The following is a 24855-nucleotide window of genomic DNA, read 5'->3' on the forward strand; positions in this document are numbered from 1 at the left end:
ATCAGCGGAGGACGAACTAAAACGGTTCCTATAGTCATGAGGTCATCTTGAATCTCGACCCAACTCGCCTCTCGATGATTCTTTGCCTCTGTTTCCTGTACACAAAATGCCGCAAGCATATTGATCGTGACTATCGAACGCGGAAATGATAGTCGTCAATAGTAGAGTGTATACCTTGCAGATTGCCCTATAGCAGAAGTAGGGAATGGTTTTTGGAATTCATATCAATACTCGAACGTCCAAAAGATCATTTGTTCTGGATGGAATTGTTAGATATGAACAACAGGAATGTCAATGGGCTTGAAGTAATTGATTATTACTTTTCATTTTTGTGTTACACATATTTACTTGTCCAGTTACTGATAGCTTACGAACGGTACATGGCGAATCACCTCTGCAGCTGGCAGTGAAGCTGAGACGTTACGATATCGTTGTGCTTTTGCTGATTATGAAGCCAATGCACTAGGGACTATAACAATTGATAAAAGGTTGGTGGAAATTGCTGCTGAACATGTAGATATCGCCATGCTGCTGCTGCTTCTTGCAAATACCAACGTGGAAGATCGTACCAACGCATCAGGGATAACAAGGCAAGAGAAGAGTCTGATAGGAATTGCCGCTGAACACGGAATATCGCCATGATGCAGCTACTACTCGCAAATACGAACGTCATCACTGCCATTGTAAACTGGGCATTGTTACGTGCAGTCTCAAATGACCAATATGAAGCGTCCAGGTTTCTTTTGAACAAAGGCTTCGATCTGCATTGCGAAGCAGAGGTTACTCAAACGGCCCAGAAAAAGTTCCGTTGTCAATTAGAAGCAAAAGTACAATTTCTCCTGGAACAACAGATTCCCTTCGATGTCCAAGATGAACACGGTCGAATCTCTCTCTTTGATGCCGTGCAGATGGGTCATTACAAAGTCGCCAAGCTCTTACTTGAAGTGAGTGCCAATCCTAGCACCATAGAGCGTGGAGCTCGAGAGCCAATACTTGATGATACAAAGGGCCCCTTCAGGATTCGAGGTAAATCGGGTAAATATTGCTGCGCATACACCGCTGTTCTTCGCAGCAGGGACTGGAGACGACTGCACGGTTGAGCTTCAGCTATCTCACAGTGCAGAAGCTGACCCTGAGGATGAATACGGTGGGAGACCAAGAATGTGGGCTGCTGAGAAAGGGTTTGAACCTATCGTAAAGATGCTTCTCGCAAAAGGCGCAAGTGTAGAATATCTTGACCAGTCCGGTGAATCTCCACTTCTTTGGGCGCTGAGAGCTTGTACGTCCAGGCTCCGTGAAAGGGTAACACGAAGCCATGGCGCAGTGATTACGAAGGGGACTGGAGATACAAACGATGTGGTTAGGCTGTTACTACGATATGGTGCCAACCCAAACATCGGAAGTCACCATAGCCGAGTGCCTTTGTTTTGGGCTATAAGCAGCAGCTCAGCAGCATCGGTAGAGGCTCTTCTAAAAGCAGGATGCGATCCAATCGCGAAAAACAGGTACGGACGCCCACCTCTGATGAGCGCCACGGTACGTGGAAAGGTCAGGGTGATAGCAGCATTACTCAAATCGCCGAGGATTCATCAAGATGCACTGGATGACTGTGGAAGAAGTGCAGTCACGGAAGGTCGGAGGGGGAAGAATTTTCATGACATATTGGGGATATTGTCGCAGTGCTCCGACAAGATAGCTAGTCTTCCCGAATCTATCCTCCGCTTGGATAGCTACCAAGGAGAAGTGGCTTGCGACATGTGTCAGGTCTATATAGCCGGTGATTGGGCGTATTATCGTTGCTCGAGACGCAATGATTATCAGTTTGCCCTTTGCGATGACTGCAAGACGCGAGGAATGGTGTGTCTGAATGGGTCGCATGAAATGCGTCAATTGGAACAGAAGCAACTTGACGCGCAGCGACGAATTAGGTTTGATGATATGTATTGTCCTTGCCGCGGATGGATCAGGCCTCGGTGAGATATACTAAACATGTGAGAGTTTTATGTCGCTAGGCTTACGCCGAATGAACAGGTTGGAATAGGAATAGAAGACTCGGCTTGGTAGCATCTAGACGGTGGATATGCAATTGCGATGCAACCCATAGAATAACGGACTTGTCAGAAAAAGGAACTAAGTGGATTCCACATCAAGCCTTGGGGCGATTCTGAAACGCCCATGGCCGCTGTCATTGTCTGATGCGGTGTGTGAGTGGATTCATGCGGGGAGATGGTACCCCCGGATACATTTCTGGATTGCACTGGGGGAATAAGCTTTTCGGATTGCAGGGTAGTTCCTGAAAAATTAGACGCTGAGGTATAGAAGATGTAGAAAGTACAAGATAATATGTCCCGTCAATATTGGAATATAGGTGGTGCAGTAAGAGCGGCGACATACTATCCAGCAAATCTAGACTAGACTATTACATGTGACACGGTTCATGTAGAGTACGATTTGCTAATTGTCCTGTAAAAGTGAGACAGTCTAACCCGACCGGAAGATATATTTGGCTGTCCGCTGCTGCTGCTGCCGGCTGCAAGGCGTGGATAAATATAGTAGCCAATAGATACCAGGTAGCTACCGTAAATGTAATTATCACAGTGCTGATGCCACGTCGTATAGATACGGGATTATTATAAGCCATGGCTGACTGCGTTGGAGCGACTCCCACTCGTATTCACTATCAGTGCTTTTCATCCATCCATCCTCAATATAAGATTTGTATTAGGCCACCCATGGAACAACGAGGCAAAGCCACCCATCCATCCCTCCGCCTAAACGCTGCCTGAAGGACAGAAGCAAAGATGAGCAACCGGGATCAAGAACACTAATCCAGGGACAGATTAGTGCAAGCCTCGTTCCCAAGCTGTGAGCCAATAAAATGTCGTGATAATGGCACCACTTCAGCTACAGAGCCAAGAATAGCCTAGCAGATCCCCGATCCGGTGGACACTAGGCTCTGTATGGTTTAGCGTGGGACCTAATCGGAGCTAAGCCCCCCTCGCCGACACTTGACCGGATGCGGAGAGGTTTCTTGCTAGTTTTTTTGCTCGGGATTCCGGAATGATGGTTTTGACAGGGTAGACGGGAGGGGATTTACATACCGATGGTGGAAGTGTCTGCGATCGGTAATGAGGGATGAGGGGTAGTCTTGGTGAAGGGGGGAATTATTTAGTGGATTGTTAGAGGTTGAGGCAAGGGAAATCAATCCAGGAACCATAGGATGAGATTTATCCTCCCCTGACGACAGGGAGAGAGGGAATGAGTCCACTCAATCAATGGTTGCCAATAGTCACGGTGACGGGGGGAGGAACAGACCAGGTCGCACTGGGTAACTAACTAATTGCATAGTAATTAACTCTCTGATCAAGCTATAGATAGGTCATCGGTAAGTTCCATGTGCTCCCATTATAAACTCACAGTAGTCGCGCCTATCACAATTTCTTCTCAGCAGAAAAGAGTAAAGTAGCAAAGAAAAGAAGAAAGTCACTGATTTCATGGTGTCGTCATTGATTCAGATTGCCTTCCTTATTCGGGGTTTTTTAGTCGGGACGTTCCCGCCCTTTTTTTCTTTTTACTTTGTAGAATTTTCTTGGGGTGTAAAAAATTGTGAAACATTTGAGACGGTTTTGACCGGTGGATTGACATTTCCGGTCGCGGGTAGGGAAGATACCCCTCACTCCCTTCACTCTTTAATACTCAGCTATCTATCTATTTATTATTATTATTATTATTATTATCAAGTATGTGTCGACTGCAGACCCCAACAGCCTAGACAATTGGGGTACCGCATTCATCCAATGCTATTCTAGAAGGGAATTGGCGCAATGGCTGGACTCTGATGCTGACGTTGACAATACCTTAGTTGGGACCTCCGTCGCTTGCTGCCCTCCCCATCTGGGATGAGCCAAAGAAGTGGTCCCCAAGGTTCAGGGCCATCCATCCAAGACAATCCAAACTCCGGTTATCCGTACCTGCAAGTAGCAAGTTGTATCTACCGATATAGTAGAAAGTAAGTAGTCGAGTCGTACTAGTACCGAGTAGTGGTAGGATGGGCATTGCAGTGCCACAATTTGTGCTAGGAATATTCCTTTATTAGGAGGACTAAACTAGTAGCATCGTTAACTAACGTATCTCCGATACTATTCCTGTCCATCTCAACCGACTGGATTTTCTCGAAGCTCCACTTCGGACCTGCCAAGCCGAACCAGGCCTGCCTTGTTTTTTCTGCCCAGTCATTTGTTCCCCGTTGACTAGTATTTATCAGTCCATCCACTGCCAGGCAACCAACTACTCTTGTCTTCTTTCCCATCCTTCCGGTGTGGCTTGTCTTCAACCCAATTCACTGTGTCATCTGAAGACTCTTGGGTGAGACACCTCACAGCCTTCCTCTCGCTAGCGCCCAGCTTTATTATCTGCCAACCCGCCATCGCTCATCTTCCTCTTCCTCTTTCGCTACTATCTTCTCGACTCAGTCTCCCGTTTCCTAATTCGGTATCGGATCGAACTATAGTCAATTCCGGTTCATCCATCGTCGGATTACCCTCTTCTTCCCCTGAATCTTATCACCAAACCCAATCACATCGATCCAGCGCCATGGCGTTCCTTACTCGCTTGCTTCACGTCCTGCTGCTGTCGTTGATCGCCTGCGCTGCTATCGCGGCCCCAACTGCCGATCAGTCTGATGCCGCCAACTCGGTGGTCGACTCGACTTCCCACGGCTATCTCAGTAGCTTCGAGGACAAGGCCCTGCATCTGTATGAAAAGTTCCGTCACGGAGTTTTTCATTCCGCAGATGACAATGCCCAGACTGTGGAGGAGGATGCTGCACTGTCCAGCCGGGCCAACCTCGCCAAGCGACAGGGTGTGAGCAATTCGACGAGCGCTGCAGAAACCAGCCAGGCGACGGAACCTGCCACGACTTCGGCGACTGCTGCGGCCACCACTCAAGCGGAGACCTCTGCCAGCAGCGCTGACTCGACTTCGGCCGAACCCACCTCCGCTGCCACCACCACCGCCGCCACCACCGCGCATACAACCGCCGTGCAGACTACATCTAGCTCTAGCAGCAGTGAATCCAGCTCTAGCAGCAGTGAGTCGAGCTCTAGTAGCAGTGAGTCTAGCTCCTCGTCCACGTCTCCTGTCACCACCTCCTCCTCTTCTTCTTCGTCGTCGACGTCGACCTCTTCGACTTCATCGACTTCGTCCACTGCGTCCTCTTCTTCTTCTTCTTCATCCACCTCCTCTTCTACTACCTCTGCCTCTACCTCTTCATCCACATCTTCTTCTTCGTCCTCCTCTCACACTCGGACAGCATCTTCTACCACCAGCGTGCCTGCCACCACCACCTCGTCGACCTCGTCCACTTCCACTTCCAGCTCGACCTCATCCACCGCAAGGTCGACCACCATGCACACCACGAGCTCCACATCGCAGGATACGACTAGCACGACCAGCACGACCAGCCAGCCCACCACCCCGTACACCTCCACCTACAAGATCACCACCACTCTGCCCGACGGTCAGCAGAGCACCGTGACAGCCGTGACAGTCGTGCATCCCACCGAAACCGCCCGCGAGGTGGCCACCGGCACCCAGGCGTCTCCGGGACTGCAGACCGACTCTGCTGCCTCTGCCAATGGATTCGCGCGCGAGTTCGCTCTCATGATGGGAGGAGCTGCCGTGGTGGCCATGGCCTTGTAGCCCTCTCTCAGCCTGTGACAACAATACTCTACCATTCAAGTGCATATTCGGCGTTAAATTTTATTCTCACATTTCGAAAATGTTTTTATGATACCTCACGATCCTTGAGCAAGCAAACAAGCTAGCATGTGCATATTTCTCCGGCGTCCAAATACCAGTCTCTCCTTGAAAGCGCTGCATAAATGGGTTGCAATTTACAGTTTACAATGGTGTTGAAAAGGAAATTTGTTTTTCATGATGACATGTCTCTCTTTATGATCCTGTCCCAATTTGCAACTACATACATACTATGTTTCCAGCGTGTGCATATTAGAATTGTCACTGCGACTGGTGTATTTACAACCAACTGAACCAACTGAACCATGTGAAACTTAACTGAACGTGAATAATCGTATCATATCGTACTCCTGGGTATTAAACTACACTTATCAACACATAATCCCACAACCTCATCGTATATATATATCCCCCACCCCCATAATCATAACCCCAACATCACACTCCTCATCCCATCCAACCCACCGACCAAATGCAGAAAAGATAATAAATCATAGAGTAGCCCTCTCCTCCTCGGTCCAAAACCTCACCAAACTTTCCCAAGCAGCCACATCCCCATCCCTCAACAACGCGGCCACATCGACATTAAGCGGCGAATCGGGTCTCGGATCCGTCAACAACTGATGAATCGCACTCAACGTACTACTCAAGGTATACACCGGACTCCAATGCTCCGTGGTCAACAACGTCAGACAGATCTCGCCCGTGGTGAAGCTGATATTCGGATGGCTGATTTTCGTCTTGAAGGTGATTTTCGGCGGGGTGAGGGGGTAGGTTGGGGGGATTTGGATGGAGAGGGTCCATAGACCATCTAGAAGCATTTTTGATGATGTTAGTTGGTGGGTGAGAAATGGTATGTATGTGGGGAGGGAGGAATAGGCATACTCTCGTAAGGCGTCCCCGGAACACCTTTTAATACTGCTTCCCAGTGGAGGAGGTCGTCTTCGTCGACGGGACCGAGGTGCAGGAGGGCTTCGTTCGGAGAGTTCGTGTAGTCTTTTAGTTCGCGGAGGAGGCGGTGCGTTGTTTGTGAGGAGGCCATATTCTTTTTCTTTTCCCGTTGGGACGATGTGAAGGTGTGTGGCTGTGTGAGTAGGTTGGTATGTGGAGGAGGGGTGAATTGATAGGAGTGATTGATTGTTGGATAAATGAATGGTGATAGATAAGGTGGATGGTGGATGTCGCGGTGGCTGGTGCGGGTGCGGTGCAGTGCTCCGTCGTGTCGCGCCGAGGCTCAGAACTGCCGTGGGTCTCGGCCACTGCTTGATTGGCTTTCCGGTCGGTCTCGGCTTCCGAACCCCCATGTGTAATCCGCCGTCACTGAGTCGCTCGCCCCCTTGTTGAGCCTAATTGCAGTCGATCTCGGATTTACTACATGGTTTATTTTCATGTGAAGAATTGTTTATACGGCACGGAGTACAGTTTATCCAAGCTAGAGCTAAGCTGGTATCAACATGCGCACTTCTCGGGCATCTAAAGAAACTGCCAAGGTGCTGCAGGCTTTGTCGCCTCCTGCTCGACGAACAACTCGCAGTTCGGCTCAGGCTGCTAGTTGCCTTCAGGGTTTTGCTTTTGGGGGTGCTCCTGCCCCGGATGTATCTGTCAGTGATGATGATACTTCCTCGCTCTCGTCTGTGCCGACGGTTGATATTGAGGATATCATGGAGCCGCCGGCCAAGCGTCGCAAGAGTGCGTTGAGCGCCACGTCTACCCGGGCGAATGCGCGCTCGAGCCGGAGAGCTGTCAAGACAGAGACTCCAATCAAAGAAGAGACTCCAATCAAAGAAGAGACTCCAATCAAAGAAGAGACTCCAATCAAAGAAGAGACTCCAATCAAAGAAGAGACTCTTGTCAAAGCAGAGACTTCTGTCGAAGAAGCACCTGTCAAGAAAGAACCACTTGAGAAGCCGTCAAAAGCACGACGGACGCCCGCTCGCAAGATCAAAACCGAGAATGGCGCCTACTCCATGCAGCCCCCCTCCAACTGGGAGACTATGTATGACATGGTCAAGAAGATGCGAGAGGCAAATCCCACTGCACCCGTTGACACCATGGGCTGCGCCGAACTCTACTGGCGTGCGTCCTCTCCGCGCGACCGCCGGTTCCAGACTCTCGTCGCCCTCATGCTGTCGTCTCAAACCAAGGACACAGTCACGGCGGTGGCCATGCAGCGGTTGCACACGGAGCTTGGAGACCAGTCGACGAGTATTGTGAAGAAAGAGCCTGAAGAGTATGACTGGAAGCCCACAGACCAGGTCAAGGACAGCACTCTCAATCTGGAGAACATCCTAGCCGTCACTCCTGAGCGACTCAACGAGCTCATTGCCAAGGTGGGCTTTCACAACAACAAAACCAAGTATATCAAGGCCGCAGCCATTATCCTCCGCGATCAATACGATTCCGATATTCCGTCGACTGCGACTGAACTGATGAAGCTCCCTGGCGTCGGTCCGAAGATGGCGTTTCTGTGTATGAGCGCGGCGTGGGGCAAGCACGAAGGCATTGGCGTTGATGTGCACGTTCATCGCATTACCAATCTCTGGGGCTGGCACAAGACAAAGAATCCGGAGGAAACCCGCATGGCGCTGGAATCGTGGCTACCGAAAGACAAATGGCACGAGATTAACAAACTGCTGGTCGGCTTAGGACAGACAGTCTGCTTACCTGTAGCTCGGAGATGCGGCGAATGCGATCTTGCAGGAACCAAGCTCTGTAAGAGCGAAATCAGGGGTCTAGTAACACCAAAGCGAGACGCTGCTGTGAAGCAGGAGGGGCCAAAGGTGAAGGTCGAGCAGGAGTAGAAGTTGAACCCAATCATGGGATTGAATGCCCCAGGCAACTCGACAGTCACTCTTAATGTTTTGTTTCAATTGTTTGGTGGGGAAACACAACCACCAGCCTTCTTCCTCTGTTGACCGTGTGTTTATCTGTGTTAACCAGACATCCCTTCCGTCAAATCATTAAGTTGTATTCTGTTGATCTTCGATAACGTTGTCGAGACTTTCATCACTGTGCTTCAACAGCTAGCTCGGCTCGAGTTACGCTCTCACTCGCGCTGTTAAGCGTAAGTTCATCCATCAGGTTGATTGTGTGACACGGTGAACCTACTAACTCGGTCCGATTATGTGCAGGTTGGATGGAAATTAGTGTCATCGAGGACGACAGTTGGATTATCGCTTTCGATACCGTTCAATCGACCATACTGCCACCTGGGACTTGCCGAAGGTCTGGTTTTTAAATTGTCAGGATGGAGGTCACAAAGAAGGGCCCTACCCTGTTCGATTTGCCAGAAAATATCAGAAATAAAATCTTCGACTTCGCTGCTCTGCGTCGTTCTTGTATCATCGACTTCACCCTGGAGCGAGACCGCATGAAGCGAGACCCGCCTTATTGTCATAGAACCGAAACGCGAGCGCATCGCAGCCCTTGGCTTCCGCTCAGCCGCTGCTATCATCCAAAGCTGCCGACACAGCTGTTCCTGTCGTGTCACACCCTGCGCCGGGAGGCCGGTGCCTATTTCTTCTCCCGTAATCGCTTCAGCATGTTTCTTCGCGGCCGGGCAGACTATAAAAGCTTTGAAGCATCATTGCAATGGGGCTTGGAACATATTCGGTACTTGCATGTGGATCTCGGTCATAAGGATAACCGAACGCTCAAGCTGGCGGGTGGTTCCCACCAAACATTGTTGACGTGGTGGGCGGAGTTCTGCAAGCTCGCAGCAATCGACATGCCGAATCTCAGATACTTCAGCCTCAAATGCAAAGCCTATGAGCAGGAAGTGGTTGTTCGTGTGATGCGTGATATGGATCCGTTTCCCAGCCTGTTCAAGTGCGCCTTCTATTTCAGCAATGATCAGGACAAGATCTATAGTTTCCTGCCTGTGATGAAGCGCACGGCGCGCCGCCTGACGGACAATCTTGATGTCCCGCCCTTTCCGTTCATGTATCTGCCCCGGGAACTTCAGCTGATGGTGCTCGGGCACCTGCTCATCTGTCGTTCCGATCCGTGCATGGCCGAACCTGCTCCGGGCCTGATCGTCTTGGATTACCGCGACCGTCTGCGCTTCAAATCCTGCTGTGGCACCTGCTCGCCGGTTGGAGGCATTTGCTTCTGTGATAAGACCGAGACGGTATTTTCGACGGGCTGCACCTGCTTCGCCTCGCCATTGCGCTATTTCCTGGTTAGTCGGGAGTTCCATGAGCTCGCTCGTAAGGTCTTCTGGGGCCGCAACAGATTTATGTTTGTGGAGGAGGATCCGACCTACACCATGGGCTTCCTGAGTGGCATTCCCACGGAATCAACGATTCTGGTGCAGCACTTGACCTTCCACTTTCCCTTGTGCTTTCGGCCCACCCCGCAGACGGGAGCCCGCTCCGCGGACGCGAATCTGCGGCACTGGGCAGTTCTGCGCCGTTTCATCCGGGAGCACTTTGATCTGGCGCGCCTAACCCTGAAGATCCATGACCAGGGCCGGGCCACGTCAATGTACACGATGGACAACCGCAAGAGATATTTGCGCCGGCTGCTTATGGAGTTTACCGACATGAGAGGGCTGCGAGGGTACCGGGTGTATCTGCGAGATGACCGCGGGTTCGAGAGACAGGCCGTGATGGCTGTCATGGGGCGATGGGCTCCTTGAGATGCCGCGATGCCTATCGGGTCTTGGTTCTTTCTCGTCTCTGGCAGAACAGGGACACATATCTTCGTGGTTTGATGGTTGTTGCAGATAGCGAGTTGATGCACATAGATGCGTGTTGTGCTTTTCTTTTCTTTTCTCCACTTTTTCTTCTCCTGTGTCTTTTCTTTGATAAAACATGAAAACTCGTCTCCATACAGATAGCGATCCTCATGCAGGTGATGGATGCCTATTCTGCTGTTAGTTCTTTTTCTTTCTTTTCCTTTCTCATGTGTCTTTCTTCAGAGAACACGAACACTTACCTCTCATGATTATCATCCTGATGCAGATAGATGCCTGTGGTGTTTTTATTAATTTTCTTCTCTTTTCTTCTCTTTTCTTTTCTTCTCTTCTCTTTTCTTCTCTTCTCTTCTCTTTCCCTTTCACAGAACACGAACACTTACCTCATGGGATTGACTCAAGATATGAATGGTTGAGTCTGATTCAGACTCAGCCTGCCGTTCATCCAGAGAGTCAGTGTCAAGATCATCCTGAGATAGCCAAGTGTTGACGTCTGCCTGCCACATATGCATGATATCCATCACCAACGATGTGACCTAGTTAGAAATAGTAGTCAAATAGATTGTCTCTTCATCATCCTTACCTAGTAGATAGACAGATAGTAGAGTGATGCACGTAACTGAGCAATAAACAGTAAGCAGTTAACAGTAAACACCAAAACCAAGCACCCAGAAAGTAAACTCAATGAAGAGAGAAAAGAGTAGAGAAGAGAAAGAAGAGAATCCCCGTGTTGTTCTTCCCAAGATAATACCTATTCCTCTCGCTCACCTAATCGACACCAAACGGGGCCATAGCAGATTAACTGCAGCATACGGATGATTACGAGACTGCCTCGTATTTTCACCCTCCTTCACCGGTGATATAGATACGGTCGTGTTCATACACTAGAAGTAGTAGCTAGGGTTGGTTCGTGATCATGCTGCATGCATGCATGCATGAGATATATAGATATGACTAAGCACCGCACCGCACCGCACCGCACCGCACCGCACGTCACCCCTCACAAGTTAAAGTCACAACTAAGATGAATATATTCCCCGCGCTATCAACAACATTATTCTCTAACTCTGTTACTATATACAATATTCCCCCAATCCCAATTCCAATCCCAATCCCACCCCTACACACACACACACATACATATACTCCAATAGACACACAAAATGTCCCCAATCCATCCCCCCACCTTCGCAACCACACAACTCACCCTCCTCCGCGCGGAACAAACCGCCGAAATAACCTCCAACAACCTCTTCACCAGCAGCGCCATCACCACCGCGTCGCCATCCACCCGACGCACACTGCAAGCGACAGGTCACGCCTTGACAGGTATTGTTCTCTCGCAATGTAGGACGGGGCTGGGGGGGAGGGTGGTGGGGGAGTTTGTGGCGGATGCGGCTGTTACCAATACTTCTTCTACATCTACTAATTCTAAATCTGGTTCCAAGGGTGGTAATGGTGGTGGTGGGGATGGGAAGTTGAGGTTAGGTGCGCATGGGGTTAGGGTTGGGGATGTGGTTAAGGTTGTTGAGATTAGTTCTAGTAATAGTTCTAGTTCTGGTCCTGGGGGTGGGAAGAAGGGGAAAGAGAAAGAGGGGAAAGATGGGAAAGGAGGAGGGGTGGAAGGGGTTGTGACGAGGGTTGGGGAGAGTGCGGTTTGGGTTGCGTTTGGAGGGAAGGATTCTGGTAAAGGGAGTAAGGATGAGGATGGGGTGGAGGAGTTGTGGGGGAGGAAGGTTTGGATGTGAGTTTGTCGTCTTGCTAGTTCCTTTCTTCTTTGGATATGTTCTTGGCTATACGTGGTGAGTGAGTTGCTAATAGGGCTAGGATCAAACTTGCCAATGATGTTACGTATAGACGGTATGTTTCCTATTCATTGATTCTACAAAGCTATACTTATCGATGGTATAGGATGAACCAAACCATGGAGAAAATGGTCAAAATGACCGACTCTGAACATACCCATTTCATGCGAGTCGCCTTTGGTCAGACATCGCCTATGTTGCCAGACTACGATTCTATCGGGCCTCTGGAGTTTACGGATCCTACGCTGAATGACTCCCAGAAGGAGGCCATTCGGTTTGCTCTGGCGGCGCGCGAGATTGCCCTTATTCATGGCCCGCCCGGGACCGGCAAGACGCACACGCTGATCGAGTTGATCGTGCAGATGGTGCAGCGCAAGCAGCGGGTGCTGGTCTGCGGTCCGTCAAACATCTCCGCCGACAACATCGTGGAGAGACTGGCGCCGAAAAAGGTCCCTGTGGTGCGCATCGGACATCCGGCGCGGTTGCTCCCGTCCGTCCTGGATCATTCATTGGAAGTGCTGACGCATACGTCGGAGGCGGCGGAGATTGTTCGCGACGTCCGCAAGGAGATCGATCAGAAGCAGGCCAGTATTCGAAAGACCAGGTCAGCGCGGGAGCGACGGGCCATCTACGATGATCTGCGAGAACTGCGGCGCGAGTTCCGCGAGCGCGAGAACAAATGCGTGGAGAACCTGGTCCGCGAGAGCAGCGTGGTGCTGGCAACACTGCATGGAGCCGGTGGCCACCAGCTGAAGAACCAAAAGTTCGATGTGGTCATCATCGATGAGGCGAGTCAGGCACTGGAGGCGCAGTGCTGGATCCCTTTGTTGTCGGCATCCAAGGTGGTCCTGGCTGGTGATCACTTGCAGCTGCCGCCGACCGTCAAGTCGACCAAAGATGATGTTAAGAAGATGAAGGCCAAAGAGGAGGACAAGAAAGAAAACGGGGAGTTGCTGGACAATGTCTCGCTGGAGACGACTCTCTTCGACCGACTGTTGTCGATGCACGGCCCGGGAATCAAACGGATGCTCACGACGCAATACCGGATGCACGAGAAGATTATGCAATTTCCGTCGGACGAGTTGTATGACTCGAAATTGATGGCTGCAGACGCTGTCAAGGCTCGACTGCTAAAGGACCTCCCCTACGAAGTGGAGGAGACCGATGACACCAAAGAGCCGCTGGTGTTCTGGGATACGCAAGGTGGTGATTTCCCTGAGAAGACCGAGGATGCGGATCTGGGCAAGAAAGCCCACCTGGGCGACAGTAAGAGCAACGACATGGAGGCTCTAGTGGTGAGCCGGCATGTCGATGCGCTGGTGGACGCAGGGATACACCCCGAAGACATTGCGGTGATTACGCCGTACAACGGTCAGCTGGCCGTGTTGTCGCAGATGCTGCGGGAGAAATACCCCAGCATTGAGCTGGGCAGCGTCGACGGATTCCAAGGGCGTGAAAAGGAAGCGGTGGTGGTGAGTCTGGTACGCAGTAACAGCGAGCATGAAGTGGGATTCCTAGGGGAACGGCGTCGTCTCAACGGTAAGATCCCTGCCAAGTGGCGAGGGTGCATGGACTGACAGCATTAGTGGCCATGACGCGGCCGAAACGGCATCTGTGCATCTGCGGTGACTCGGAGACGATTAGCAAGTGAGTGCCCCTCTCGTAGTCAGCATTTATTTTGTAGGCAAATCGTTGACGTTGACTGTTCTCCACAGGGGCAGTGGGTTCCTTAAGCGATGGATGGCATTCCTGGAGGAACATGCTGATTTGCGGTATCCGGACGCTGGCGATCTGTTGTGATCATACCTAGATAGACTAGCTACGAAGTACCCTCGGACGTTGCTTGGGCCATGAGTGTCACCGATGGGAGGTCCTGCAATCAGATGCAGTGTCGTGCAACGTCTGCACCGAATGGTCCCTTGCAGGAGAACAACAGACCGCGAGTAGAACAAAACACACGCGCAAGGGATGGCATTGGAGGCAATTCAGACACGCGATGAAAGAATTGCGCAGAGAGTAAATGGTAAAGGTATGGGCGCATTCCCCTGTCACGTCAACCATCCACATTCCATAGGTTAGCTAGAAATCTAGATTGTCCATGTGGCTGCTCGATGGAATTCCGGGAACCCCTCCCTTGGAGACGCCAAAGAAGAGGGGAAAGGGGAGATCATGCGTCATGGCGTTATGAAGTGTGCAGGATCTAGAATCCCACGAGCGGGACAGTCAGCCTTGCTTCTGTCCACCGCATAGATCGATACTTAAATAGATACTACTAGTGATTCGCTAAATGAAGGAATGAGGATGGTGTCCGACCGCGACCGAGGGAGACGGAGAGGGAGAGACGGAGAAGGAGGGAGGGCCCGTCAACGAAAGCGAACGGTTCCGAGCGTCTGATGGGCCAACTTAATCGGTTTGTGGACGGGAGCGGAGGGGGGAAGAAGACCACTTGGCGTGTTTCAGCATGGAGGATTGCCATCGTGGTCCAATGATGAGAGAAAACTAAAAGAGGAGTTGAAGCAGTGAGTGAGTGAGTGAGTGAGTGGAGGAGGGAAAAGTTGGGAATGGGGCCGAAGGAGTGAGGGAGGAACATTCATCAGTCACTGCATGGATGGTAAGTGATGAGTTGGCGCGGCACAGGTTGAAATTAAATTAACTCTTGCATATGCTGTATGCAGTAGTAGTAGTTAGTAGTAATGGTAGGATGGAAATTTACTGTTTCTTTTAAATGTTGAAAATATACCCTGGGAATATCCAGCAAGTAAAATAGTGAATTTGTAAATTAGTAAAAAATAAAACTAACTCAAACAATGGAATCTTCCTCAGCAATGAATCATCGTTATTTACTAGTCAGTATTTAACTTAGTGGTGATAAAATAAATAAATATTGTGGAACTAAAAATACAACCCCTGACACGCGCCGCGAGTGTTTCGAAATTCCACTCCGCTTCTTCTTCTTCTTCTCCATCCACCAGCAGCTCAGCTCCACTTTTGGGATGCGCTTCTCTCTCTTAGTTCTCTTTCCTTCGTCTCTGCCTGCTTGCTGCTCTCTTCTGCTGCTGTCTGTCGTCTGCTGCTTTTCCCCCGGTCTTCTCTTCCTCTTCTCTTGCAGCTTCCTTCCATTCCTTCGTCTCTAATGCCACTTTGATTGATTACTTACTGGTTGGGGTCCAACTCTATACTTCTTTGGTGATTTCTCCCCCGATATTATTATCAGGGCAAATATTCCATTCCTTTTGTTATTCCCCTCCCTCTTCTCTCTCTCTTCTCCTTCTCTGCTTCTCTCTCCTTCACCCACTCACTCACTCACTCCCACTCTTTCTCCATCGCCAATCCCGGGATATTCTTCCTGGATCCTCCCTGTTGGTGTTTGATAAGCTCAACAACTTCCCGTATTCTGCTCCATCTTCGCCGATCCCGCCCGCTTCTTCTGAACTTCTGAGACTCTCTTCCCTGTTGCTCGTGTCGGGGACTAGTGAATCTTCGTCTCCAGTTGCCCCCAAACTCTTGGGTTTCCCTTCCCCCCATTTCAATGACTCTGTAGTGTCTCTCCCTACCAACTCGTCCATTAACTCTGATTTACTTCCCCTGCTATTATTACTCCATTTTATCTATTTTTATTTGACCACCTTCTTCCCACTCTCGACTACTTCCTCTCTTCCTCCCCCCCTCCTGCTGACTCCTTGGCTTCATTCCTTCCGACACTCTATTCTATTTTCTTCTTCCAAACCTATCGATCATGATTTGAACCCTTTTGCCAAGGTCAGCTTCCCCCCTCTGACATCCATCCTTCCCAAGTGGATTCCCTGCTGATGCTGGTGCCCGCAGCCTCACTCCTTTAGATTCCCACCCCCTCCGCTTTTCAGCTGGTGGCTCTGCGCCTTGGCGTATATCCAATCGTTCCTTGTCCCTGTCTTCGTATCTGTCCTTACCGATCGCTTCGACTGTCTTCCCCCCCTTGCGCTCTTGTATGCCATTGGACCGGTTTGCACCGTGCATGTTTCATGTGTTGTCTATTCCTCTAAAGCCCGAGTTCCGACATGTCTGGTGCCAGTACAAGTACCACGCGAAGTGACTCCGCCCACAGTCGCATAGCCGGCTCTCCCACTTCGGACCCTGCAGCTGCAGACGCTTGCTTTGATACTGCATTACCGCCCATGAGTTCCAAACAGATGGTCGTCTCCACGCGTCGTCCACCCCGTGCTTCCGAATCCTCCCTGATCGCTACTAACCTCCGCAACACCAATCGCGCCGTCGCTACCCTGCCATACACTCCTCCCGGAACGACCACCATTGCTCGCGGGCCCAGCACACATCGTCGTACCGGCAGCACCCTCAAGACCGTCATGCGGAAGATCTTCACCCGCAAAAGCCGCGGGCAGGAGGACGACGATTCCGCTGATTGTCGGTTCGGCAACCACAGTCCGCGATCGAATCAATCGCTGGACAAGCCGCAACCGCTCTCCGGTTCGTGGAACGCCAAATCCACCAGTCCGTTGCAACAGGAACACGGGCCCGTCACCTCGTGGGAAGAGGCCCTGCGCAAGCTCGAACCGCACCCCCGCCGCCGACGGGCCACGCTGCCGAGCTTGATCTTTTCGGACGACGAATCTCGCGGTGCCCTGGAGGCGGTCGTGCATTCGGGCCGACCGACCAGTAGACGGGACAACAGTCCGCATGCCAACAGTGATCCGGATGAGGTCCGCCGCCGAGAGATGCGCCAGATCAAGCGTCGCTCCCGCAGCGCGACCGCCCTGCGCGGCATGGCCAAAGATCACCTGATGTCTCCCATTCAATGGCGACGCCGCAGTCTGGAGTCGTACGCCGGATCGACGACCTTTGGCGCGGTCTCCGAGGCAGATGCATCGGAACGACCCCCGACCCGGACCACAGTCGCCAGTGCCCCCAAACCCACGACGGAGCCGTCCTTCCTGGATGGACCGGATGAGGACGACGAGGAAGACGCACCAGAGGAGCCCATGCCCCAAATGGTGGGGACGCTAGTCAACTCATTACAACACGATGAGAACGTGACGCTGGAACAGCGACTGACCACCTTGGAGGTAAAATTGATCGACTTGGAATGTGCGATCGCACGCATACAGTCTGGGCGCAGTGAAACGCCGGCCGAGCCGTCGGGACAGAGGAAACCGTCACCCCCGACGACACGGCACAAGCGCAAGCAATCGTCGGCCCAGTCGCCGTCGGGTAGTGACGAGACCCCGGGCGCCAAGTCGCCCGGCGGCGCCGATCGCCCGTCTAGCACGAGCACACTGCGCCCGAACCATCTCCACCGCTCGCGCACATTGCAGGCCCCGTCGTCCACCTCGCTGCACGAATGCAATACCATCTCGGTCGAACAGTACAGCGCACTGGTGATGCTGCTGCGCCGGGAGCAGTCTGCGCGACGCAATCTCGAGGAACAGGTATCCAGTCTGCGGAGCGATGTCGAGCAACTCACGCGCGTAGCACGCGAATCCATGGGCATGGGTCCGATTTATCCTATCCCAATTGACGCGCATGATATTATGCGCATGCGGCAGGCCCTGGGGCCGTCTCCGACCAACTCGGGACCGCCGACGGAAAAGATCTCCCCGGACAGTGATTCCGAGGAGCGCCCGGAGCTCCCTCCGAAGGGAGACCTGTACCATCCGCGGTGGCCGTCGGCGCGACGCGTCGAAGTTGGCGGGATGATATGATGCCAACACTCATTCTTACTCTTCTATTCCCCTTCTCACCCTCCCTCTTCTCCTCTCTAATGACCATATCTGCTTCATACCCTCATTGGTTATTTCTTTTTTGGAAAATGTTCTGCTTGTGGTTATGATATCCTGCATGAGATTGCGTGCATGAGTGATACTGTACATACCAATTGCTTTCATCTACGGACTGGCTGCCGGGCTGCAGCAATAGACTTATAGATCAATTGAAGAAGAAAAGTCATAAATATACAACACCCAGTAAAAAGAACATTAACAAATATCAATTAAGATATACTAAAACAGCTATACACGAAGCAACAACAACACCTGGATATCTACCCCCACAACCCAAACCATGCAATAAAATAGGTGATCTCCCTAATCAACCTTCTTAACATCCTCCCCCTCCTCAAACCGCACCCTCTTCCCAAACAACACCGACCGCCCCAGCACCGAACCCAGCACAAAACCCACATACGCCCCGGTCAACAACGTAATCGGATACGCCTGCCACGGCCGATCCCTACACAATACACCCACCATTAGCCAACCCTATCCCAAACCCACCCCCAGGAAAAAAGAATGGAGAAAGGAAGAAGAAACATACCAATCCAGCGGCACCGGCACCGCCCCAAGCCACGCACCCACACACGTCCCCAACGCCCCACCCCAAACCACATCCCCAGGCCTTTTGGCCCCCCACACCTCCTTCCAAACATTCCCATCGACGCCATGAACATACACCAATGCCAAAGACGAGAGGATAGCCATGTGTGCGGCGCAGAGCACCGTCTGGGCATGGTGAGTCGTGAACGGCGCGCCGAAGAGAATGAGGAGGATGCTGAGGACGGGGGTGGCGAGGAGGGTTGTCAGTGTTAAGGAGAGGAGTGAAGCCTATTCCATTGGTCATAGTTCATTAGTGGGGATATTAATTGGAGAGGGGGAAGAAGGGGATGGGGGGAGGACGTACAACAACCCGTCCACGAATAGCCGATGCAGTGGACGAGGAGGACGAGGACGAGTCCTTTGTACGGCGGCGGCCGACGCGGCCGGGACGGAGGATCACGTTTCCGTTCGTTGTTGATCCAGTGGTAGTAGTGGTTGTGGACGATGCGCTGGAGGTAGCAGCAGCAGCAGTAGGGGTGGATGGGGATGTTGGTGTAGCTGCTGCGGTGGTGGTGGCAGAGTCGGTGCCAGCGGCGGGAAGACAGATCATCACGTAGGCGACGTGCGCGAGAGCCAGGAAGGGCAATTGCTGGGCCATTTCGGAGACCGGGTCGTTGACCAGCGCGGGGAATCGCGCGGCGAAGGCGGAGAGAAGCGCTGCTGGGTGGATGTAGGAGTAGGTGGTTGCGAGTTGGGTCGGGAGGATGTTCACCGGGGGTGCGGCGGGTTTGTTGGAGGTGTCCGGGGGCGCGGAGGCGGCGCTGTTGGTTGTGAGGGGGGAGGGGGGTGGAGAGGCCATTTTGATAGAGAGGCGATGGGCCTTAGGGGGGAAGAGAGGGAGGGAAGGAGGAATTGGGGAGGTGGTGAGGTTGATTAGGAGCTGTGGAACGAAGAGATGCTTCGGAGGTGACGGAAGTGGAAGAAGAGGATTGGTTTGGTTTGGTTTGTTTGCATGGGTTAGTCTGGGGTTGTGGGTGCCTTAGGTGTCAGGGGATGTTACAGATATACTTTGAAGATAGGCCCTACAAGTCGGAAAACTCTACTATTCTGCAAATAGTGTCATGTACCGTACATAATCTACACCTATTTAAAACACATGGCACGCCATCCCACAAGCAATACATACATCATTCGTGACCCATAAATGCATCAACGACGATCCTCATGGCAGCCTCAAGCCACCTGTGCGTGAATCATGTCGTCCATTTCCATATCCTAAACCACTTAACAAAGGAAAAAGTCAGAATTCTTCATCTATGAGGGTACAGCAGGCCCCGGTCCAGCGTCCGTTCCCTCCGTCTCTACTGGTGGAGAGGCAACGGGCACGGCCACGGGCTCTTGCTTCTGCTCTAAGCCAGGCACCGCAACAGGGCTCTCCGGTGTCCGTGGTTCTTCAGGGATTGCCGGAGGCAGTCCTGAACCCGGCAGTGGAGAGACCGGTGAACTTATTTGTCCCTCTTTAGGATAGCCAGTCACGTCGATCGGAGCAGGTCGGTTTCGCAGACTATCCTTGCCAGATGGTGACAGCGTGTGACTCGACACCGACAGGTCGGCTTCTGAGTTTACAGGGCTTCGCGTCCGGTCCCGCTCGGTGGACTCCTTGACACCATCCCGCACCTGTGCAACCTTGGCTTTGAACTTGCCAAACAGGCTGCGCTTCTCGGGTTCCACGAAAGAAGCGTCCTTGGCGGCCCCGTTGTTGCTGACTTCCGCATCCAAACTCAGGGGTTGATAGGACGGATCGCTAGCAAATTGCTGCAGATCCGAAGGCGAGCTTCTGCTCGAGTGATGCCAACTGCCAATCGAGCTGGTGCTTCGGTCAGCACCGGGTGTGGTGGCCATGAGCGGTGGCGACGCAAGTCCCAAGCCAATGTGCTCGTTACTGCGTTTGGACGAGCGGGGGAACCGCCAACTGCGGCGATGCTCCTTGCGCTCCGCTCGCGCCGCATCATCGGTAGGGTCAGCATCAGAGTAGTCAGTGAACGATGACCGGGAGTTCATCGACGGAGTCCGTGAGCCATAAGGCCGCAGCGATGTGTCGCCCGCCTGCTGTCCGCCTTCTTGCGGCAACAGCTGCTTCTCCGGCCTACCTTCTCGTGGCGGGCTCAGATCATCGGAACTCGTAGTGTTAGGAGCTCGCGGCGTCGCTCCTCCAGCATCATTGTTGGCCTCCGCGTGTCGGGAAGCATGCAGGATCGCTGCTAATCCAGTATCAGATGTCGCAGCCTGCAGCGACTGAGACGAGCTTTGCGCACTTTCACTCGCGCTGCCAGGGATTCGCTTCTTCTTCAAGCGGTTCGGCTGTCGCGGCTCTTTATGCTCACCACTTGGTGGTGGTGACTTGGAGAACAGACTCGAAAGCTTGCGTTCCCGCGTCGGCGTCACCACCGCCGGCGGGGGTGAAGCCGCTATGGGTGGCAGTCCTTCCCGCAGGATAGGCCTGTCACCGAAAAGCTTCTCTGTACTCCCCTGTTCAGGGTGTGGGATAGGTCTTTCTGCCATGAGCCTCTCCGCAATGGGCGCCTGAGCGGGCTTTTGAGCGATGGGCTGCTGAACAACTGGCCTTTCGATAGTCGGCTGTACAACAGCTGGCTTCTCCACACTGGGGTGTGCCATAGGCTTCCCCGTATCGCCAACCCCATTCCCATTCTCAAGCGCACTCTTTGGTACGGGCCCATGTGTGGACGAGTGGACATAGACAATCCCAGTCCCTGGCTCTACCACCTCTGTTATGGAGCCTTGACCATTTGTGGGTGGCGGAGTGCCCTGAGCAGCCTGGTTAGGTGCAGGGCTCACCTGAACATTGGTCTGAGGCAACTCAGATTGAGGTTGGGGCGCAGGCTGAGATTGGGGGGCAATCTGGGTTTGGGGTGTAACCGGGGCTTCAGGAACCTGTTGAGCCTGAGGCTGAGGAGCAACTTGGGGCTGAGGAGCAGGCTGATTTTGAGTAGGCTGGGGCTGAGGTTGAGGAGGCTGAGGGGTGTCCTCGGCAGGCGCAGGCGCACGACTGGACGCCCGCGAGTGTTGCGCAGACGTGTGTGCCGATGAGTTGACCCCTGTGTTCTCCACCGCTCGTCCATATCGTGATGGAGGAATCACGGGCGTCATCTTGGACGGCAAAGTATTGCTGCGATGTACCCCAACACCGCCCAATGAGGTCGGTGTTGCAGGGCTTGCAGCATTGGAGTTGCGCGAATTCTTCGATGAGACAGACACATTCCGGCGCAAACTTCCATACTTTCGGAAGCTCTCCGCACCGCCACTGGCACTCGACACCGAGCGTCGAACATTGGAATGAGTGGTGGGCCGGCGGGCCAGACCTCCTTCGACCTCCTTGACCGTCTGCTCGTCGGCGGCAGTGCCGTTCATACCAAACAAAAAGTGGTCCTGGTTCTCAATCAGAAAAATGAGGACATCCTGACTCAACTTGTATTCGTCTGGAGACATGTCGTGCTGCGGATGCGACAACAATCCTGGTTGGAAGATGGCAGACAGATTGGCCGACGTCATGCGATTCTGATCCGACTTGGACGCAAAGACGGCCAGCAGGTCGAGAATGTAGAGTAACAGCTGTTTGTTCAACGGGGGCAGCTCGCGGATCAACTGCTGGTAAGCCGCGACCGCTTTAGCATGGTCGAAGGCCTCCGTTTCCGCGGGCGGGGCGTTGTTCTGAATCTGTTCCTGGACCTGTCGTTGATACGTGCGTAGGGGTTCGCGAAACCGTTCGTAAAAGTCGAGCGGGACAATGGGTTCGGGCAGCTGGTTCAAATAGCGCCGAAGAACGTTCGCAGCATCATGCACAGTGTAGCCAGTCCAATCCAAGCCCTTGCCATACCGTTCGGGGGAGTCGAAGATTTCCTGAAGATCTTTGATGCGCTTTGCAGAGCCACTCAGACGGAAGATGCCCTCCACGTCGGTCGCTAGCGAGAAATACGTTAGCACCGATCTTATCGGACGGCCAGCATGGTCGATATACCTTTCTCTTTTAGATAAACTCCACACTTTGCGACCACGATGGGGACATATCCGTAGATGAAGCTCTCGCCGTTGTCGTTGGTAAGGGAAATGGCGACGTTGGCGTATTTAATGCTGACGTTGAGGGGGATGCCGAATATACCCTGGGGTTTCTCTGCAGCTCATTAGCATGTGTTTGAAAGTAGAGCCCATCAAACGCGACATTCAAGGTAGCTACGGAACTGCATGCTTGCAAAAGGCGACAGGCGTCGATGCGATGGGATCCCACGGACGCCCCACGATCGCATCGCCGCCGAGCTTCCCCGCAGCGCAGCAAACCCAACCCAAGATCCTAGTATACCACCACACATACCTTTTGGTTCCTCCTTTCTGGTATTTCTCTTGAATTGTCGCCACCAGGAAGCCAAATCACGTTTCGACGGCGGCGAGGTTGCAATAGTCTCAGGGGGGGCAGCGGTGGGTGGAAGCCGGTGCAGGGGATCGACACCCGGGTGCGACTTGCCGGTGGTAACCATAGTGGGCAGTGCGCGATGAAAACGAGGGTTCCAGACGAGATGCGACGTGCCTGCGAAGGTATAGAAATATAGCGACCGGACCAGACCCTGATAATCCGAGGCCTCCGTCACCGCCCTTGTTGTTGGCGCGAGAAATTCCGGGGCTGGGAGGCGTGATCCCAAAATAGCACGAGGACTAGTCAGGCAGCGGATTTTAAGTGCCGCGCCGTCCGAAACACGTACAGTAGCAGAGAACCGGTAAAACAGACACTGGGAATTTTTCCGACGGTGGAGAGAAAGGATGGGAGACAGCGAAGGGTGGACAACGCACTAGGAGAGAGACAGGGGCAATAGGGAGGGAGGGAGTGAGAAATGAAAGGAGGTTAACAAGGGAACGCAGGAAGCCGGAGTAGATGTAGGAGAGAGGGGGGGAAGATGGGGGCAGGCAGGCAGCGCTGGCAAGAACAAGACGAAGCAGGACAGAACACGAGCAAATCAACGAATGCCGGACTGTCCGTCAACGATGAACGGTTCGGGGGGGTGAAGATGGTGGTGGTAAATGATGAGCAACAATAAGGGAGTCTAGCAATCAGGAATGAACCTCAGGCTGAGAGGCTGATTTGGGGCCCTCCGACAGGGCGGATGGGACGGTGGTTGCGTGGGTGAGCAGCAGCAGAGATGCTTCTTGGCTGGTCTGGGGGTGAAACCAATGACCATCATCTGAACCAAGGAAACGCGAGAGTTGCAGTCAGATCGATAGATACTTCGGAGAGTTGGTCGTTGTGGTTGTAGATGGTGACGATGGTGGTGGTTACTATGCGTGATGATGGGGGAGGTGGAGGATGAATGAAGATGATTTTGGAGGAGACAGGAGGAGAGACAGGAGGGAAATAATGGAAAGGATGGAGCAACTGACGGACAGCCAACCAGCCAAACTGCGTGACAACCGGACGAACAGGCTTGGAGGCGTGGTGCTGTAGGCGGGACCCAAAGGGGAAGACGGAGAGGTAAAAGAATAAGAAGAGGAATGACCAGTTCAGTCACCAGTTCATCCACCAGTCAGACTATGTATGTATCTCTTCCTAGCAGCACCAGAACGAGGGATCAGAAGTAAAGAAAGGAATGGGTGAATCCCAGATACGTAGTTAGAATAGAAATAGGATAGATGTGTCAATCAGAAGATGGGAACGAGAAGGGGGAGAAATGGGAAATTGAAAACACCCCCCGCCAAGCATGGAGATGGATTGATTTGTTGCTCTCCTGGGAATTGAAGTTCTGGCAAGTGGCCCTGCTTGGGACCAGACCCCAGGGTTCCAGGGTTGATGGTTTGACCTCGACCAAACAGGTCCCTTTTTTCTGTGCCCTTTTTTCCTTTTTCTTTACTTATTTTCTCTCTTGTTATTTTTTAAAAACCCTTATTACGGAGTATTATCTACTAATTTTGCTTATTTTTAACCGCCATTTCCAATTCTTGTTTTTATTTCTTTTTTTTTCTTTTGGGACTCGGTTCCTTCTCTGCTTATTATTTTTCCAGTTCCGTCGGTTCTGGCCCTGGTTCTAGTCGACCCTCCGGCACACTAGCATGGGACACTAACTGGACCATTCTTCAATCATTCCGCTACGCTGGTTAGATTGCCCCAGTTCTAGCCAATTGCGTCAAGGCCCCTCTGAGACATGAGGCTATCCGGAGACCACACTCAAATGGACTCGCTCCTCCATCCGGATAAGGATTCTCGAATGCAGAATACCCTCACTCTCTCTCT

At 52.4% G+C, this 24855-nt stretch overlaps 8 protein-coding genes across 8 annotated transcripts; 5 read left to right on the forward strand and 3 right to left on the reverse strand.

Moving 5' to 3' along the window:
* The first annotated feature begins 4210 nt into the window (after window positions 1–4210).
* BO85DRAFT_450077 (putative GPI anchored cell wall protein (Dan4)) lies at window positions 4211–6081 on the forward strand. The gene is made up of 2 exons (XM_025660298.1): window positions 4211–5110; window positions 5312–6081. The coding sequence occupies exons 1-2, from the start codon at window positions 4594–4596 to the stop codon at window positions 5698–5700; spliced, it is 906 nt and encodes a 301-aa protein (XP_025514588.1). The 5' UTR covers window positions 4211–4593; the 3' UTR covers window positions 5701–6081.
* Window positions 6066–6942, reverse strand: pex4 (putative ubiquitin conjugating enzyme (UbcJ)). Its single transcript, XM_025660299.1, has 2 exons — window positions 6643–6942; window positions 6066–6568 (listed from the first exon to the last, which is right to left on the reverse strand). Exons 1-2 carry the CDS (start codon window positions 6797–6799, stop codon window positions 6249–6251), a joined length of 477 nt encoding a protein of 158 aa, XP_025514589.1. The 5' UTR covers window positions 6800–6942; the 3' UTR covers window positions 6066–6248.
* Window positions 6943–7211: 269 nt separating this feature from the next.
* Window positions 7212–8558, forward strand: BO85DRAFT_374153 (endonuclease III domain-containing protein; the record flags this gene model as incomplete). Its single annotated transcript, XM_025656113.1, has 2 exons — window positions 7212–7499; window positions 7566–8558. The coding sequence occupies 2 exons, from the start codon at window positions 7212–7214 to the stop codon at window positions 8556–8558; spliced, it is 1281 nt and encodes a 426-aa protein (XP_025514590.1).
* A 190-nt stretch (window positions 8559–8748) lies between these two features.
* Window positions 8749–10548, forward strand: BO85DRAFT_39182 (uncharacterized protein). Its single transcript, XM_025656824.1, has 2 exons — window positions 8749–8821; window positions 8889–10548. Exon 2 carries the CDS (start codon window positions 9005–9007, stop codon window positions 10394–10396), a length of 1392 nt encoding a protein of 463 aa, XP_025514591.1. The 5' UTR covers window positions 8749–8821; window positions 8889–9004; the 3' UTR covers window positions 10397–10548.
* A 930-nt stretch (window positions 10549–11478) lies between these two features.
* BO85DRAFT_39193 (putative DNA helicase) lies at window positions 11479–13975 on the forward strand. The gene is made up of 3 exons (XM_025656827.1): window positions 11479–12197; window positions 12281–12313; window positions 12365–13975. The coding sequence occupies exons 1-3, from the start codon at window positions 11617–11619 to the stop codon at window positions 13833–13835; spliced, it is 2085 nt and encodes a 694-aa protein (XP_025514592.1). The 5' UTR covers window positions 11479–11616; the 3' UTR covers window positions 13836–13975.
* A 2042-nt stretch (window positions 13976–16017) lies between these two features.
* BO85DRAFT_478492 (uncharacterized protein) lies at window positions 16018–18199 on the forward strand. Its single transcript, XM_025662902.1, has one exon. The coding sequence runs from the start codon at window positions 16296–16298 to the stop codon at window positions 17952–17954; it is 1659 nt and encodes a 552-aa protein (XP_025514593.1). The 5' UTR covers window positions 16018–16295; the 3' UTR covers window positions 17955–18199.
* An 18-nt stretch (window positions 18200–18217) lies between these two features.
* On the reverse strand, window positions 18218–19422 carry BO85DRAFT_398872 (PIG-F family protein; the record flags this gene model as incomplete). The annotated part of the gene is made up of 3 exons (XM_025657072.1): window positions 18218–18480; window positions 18565–18851; window positions 18928–19422. 3 exons carry the CDS (start codon window positions 19420–19422, stop codon window positions 18336–18338), a joined length of 927 nt encoding a protein of 308 aa, XP_025514594.1. The 3' UTR covers window positions 18218–18335.
* Window positions 19423–19877: 455 nt separating this feature from the next.
* BO85DRAFT_374239 (putative Rho GTPase activator (Sac7)) lies at window positions 19878–23113 on the reverse strand (the record flags this gene model as incomplete). The annotated part of the gene is made up of 3 exons (XM_025656119.1): window positions 19878–22543; window positions 22600–22752; window positions 22951–23113. 3 exons carry the CDS (start codon window positions 23111–23113, stop codon window positions 19878–19880), a joined length of 2982 nt encoding a protein of 993 aa, XP_025514595.1.
* Between the last annotated feature and the right edge of the window lie 1742 nt (window positions 23114–24855).

This window comes from Aspergillus piperis (genome assembly GCF_003184755.1).
Source record: "Aspergillus piperis CBS 112811 unplaced genomic scaffold BO85scaffold_11, whole genome shotgun sequence".
Classification (NCBI taxonomy): Eukaryota; Fungi; Ascomycota; class Eurotiomycetes; order Eurotiales; family Aspergillaceae; genus Aspergillus; species Aspergillus piperis.

Excerpts from the sequence above, each read along its gene's own strand:
- BO85DRAFT_39193 (XM_025656827.1), top strand. The coding sequence starts at position 11,617 with ATGTCCCCAATCCATCCCCCCACCTTCGCAACCACACAACTCACCCTC. Across the intron at positions 12,198-12,280 it reads TGGGGGAGGAAGGTTTGGAT|GATCAAACTTGCCAATGATG; the intron begins GTGAGTTTGTCG and ends TAATAGGGCTAG. Across the intron at positions 12,314-12,364 it reads AATGATGTTACGTATAGACG|GATGAACCAAACCATGGAGA; the intron begins GTATGTTTCCTA and ends TCGATGGTATAG.
- BO85DRAFT_450077 (XM_025660298.1), top strand. The coding sequence starts at position 4,594 with ATGGCGTTCCTTACTCGCTTGCTTCACGTCCTGCTGCTGTCGTTGATC. Across the intron at positions 5,111-5,311 it reads TGAGTCGAGCTCTAGTAGCA|CATCTTCTACCACCAGCGTG; the intron begins GTGAGTCTAGCT and ends ACACTCGGACAG.
- pex4 (XM_025660299.1), bottom strand. The coding sequence starts at position 6,799 with ATGGCCTCCTCACAAACAACGCACCGCCTCCTCCGCGAACTAAAAGAC. Across the intron at positions 6,569-6,642 it reads TCCGGGGACGCCTTACGAGA|ATGGTCTATGGACCCTCTCC; the intron begins GTATGCCTATTC and ends AAATGCTTCTAG.
- BO85DRAFT_39182 (XM_025656824.1), top strand. The coding sequence starts at position 9,005 with ATGGAGGTCACAAAGAAGGGCCCTACCCTGTTCGATTTGCCAGAAAAT.
- BO85DRAFT_478492 (XM_025662902.1), top strand. The coding sequence starts at position 16,296 with ATGTCTGGTGCCAGTACAAGTACCACGCGAAGTGACTCCGCCCACAGT.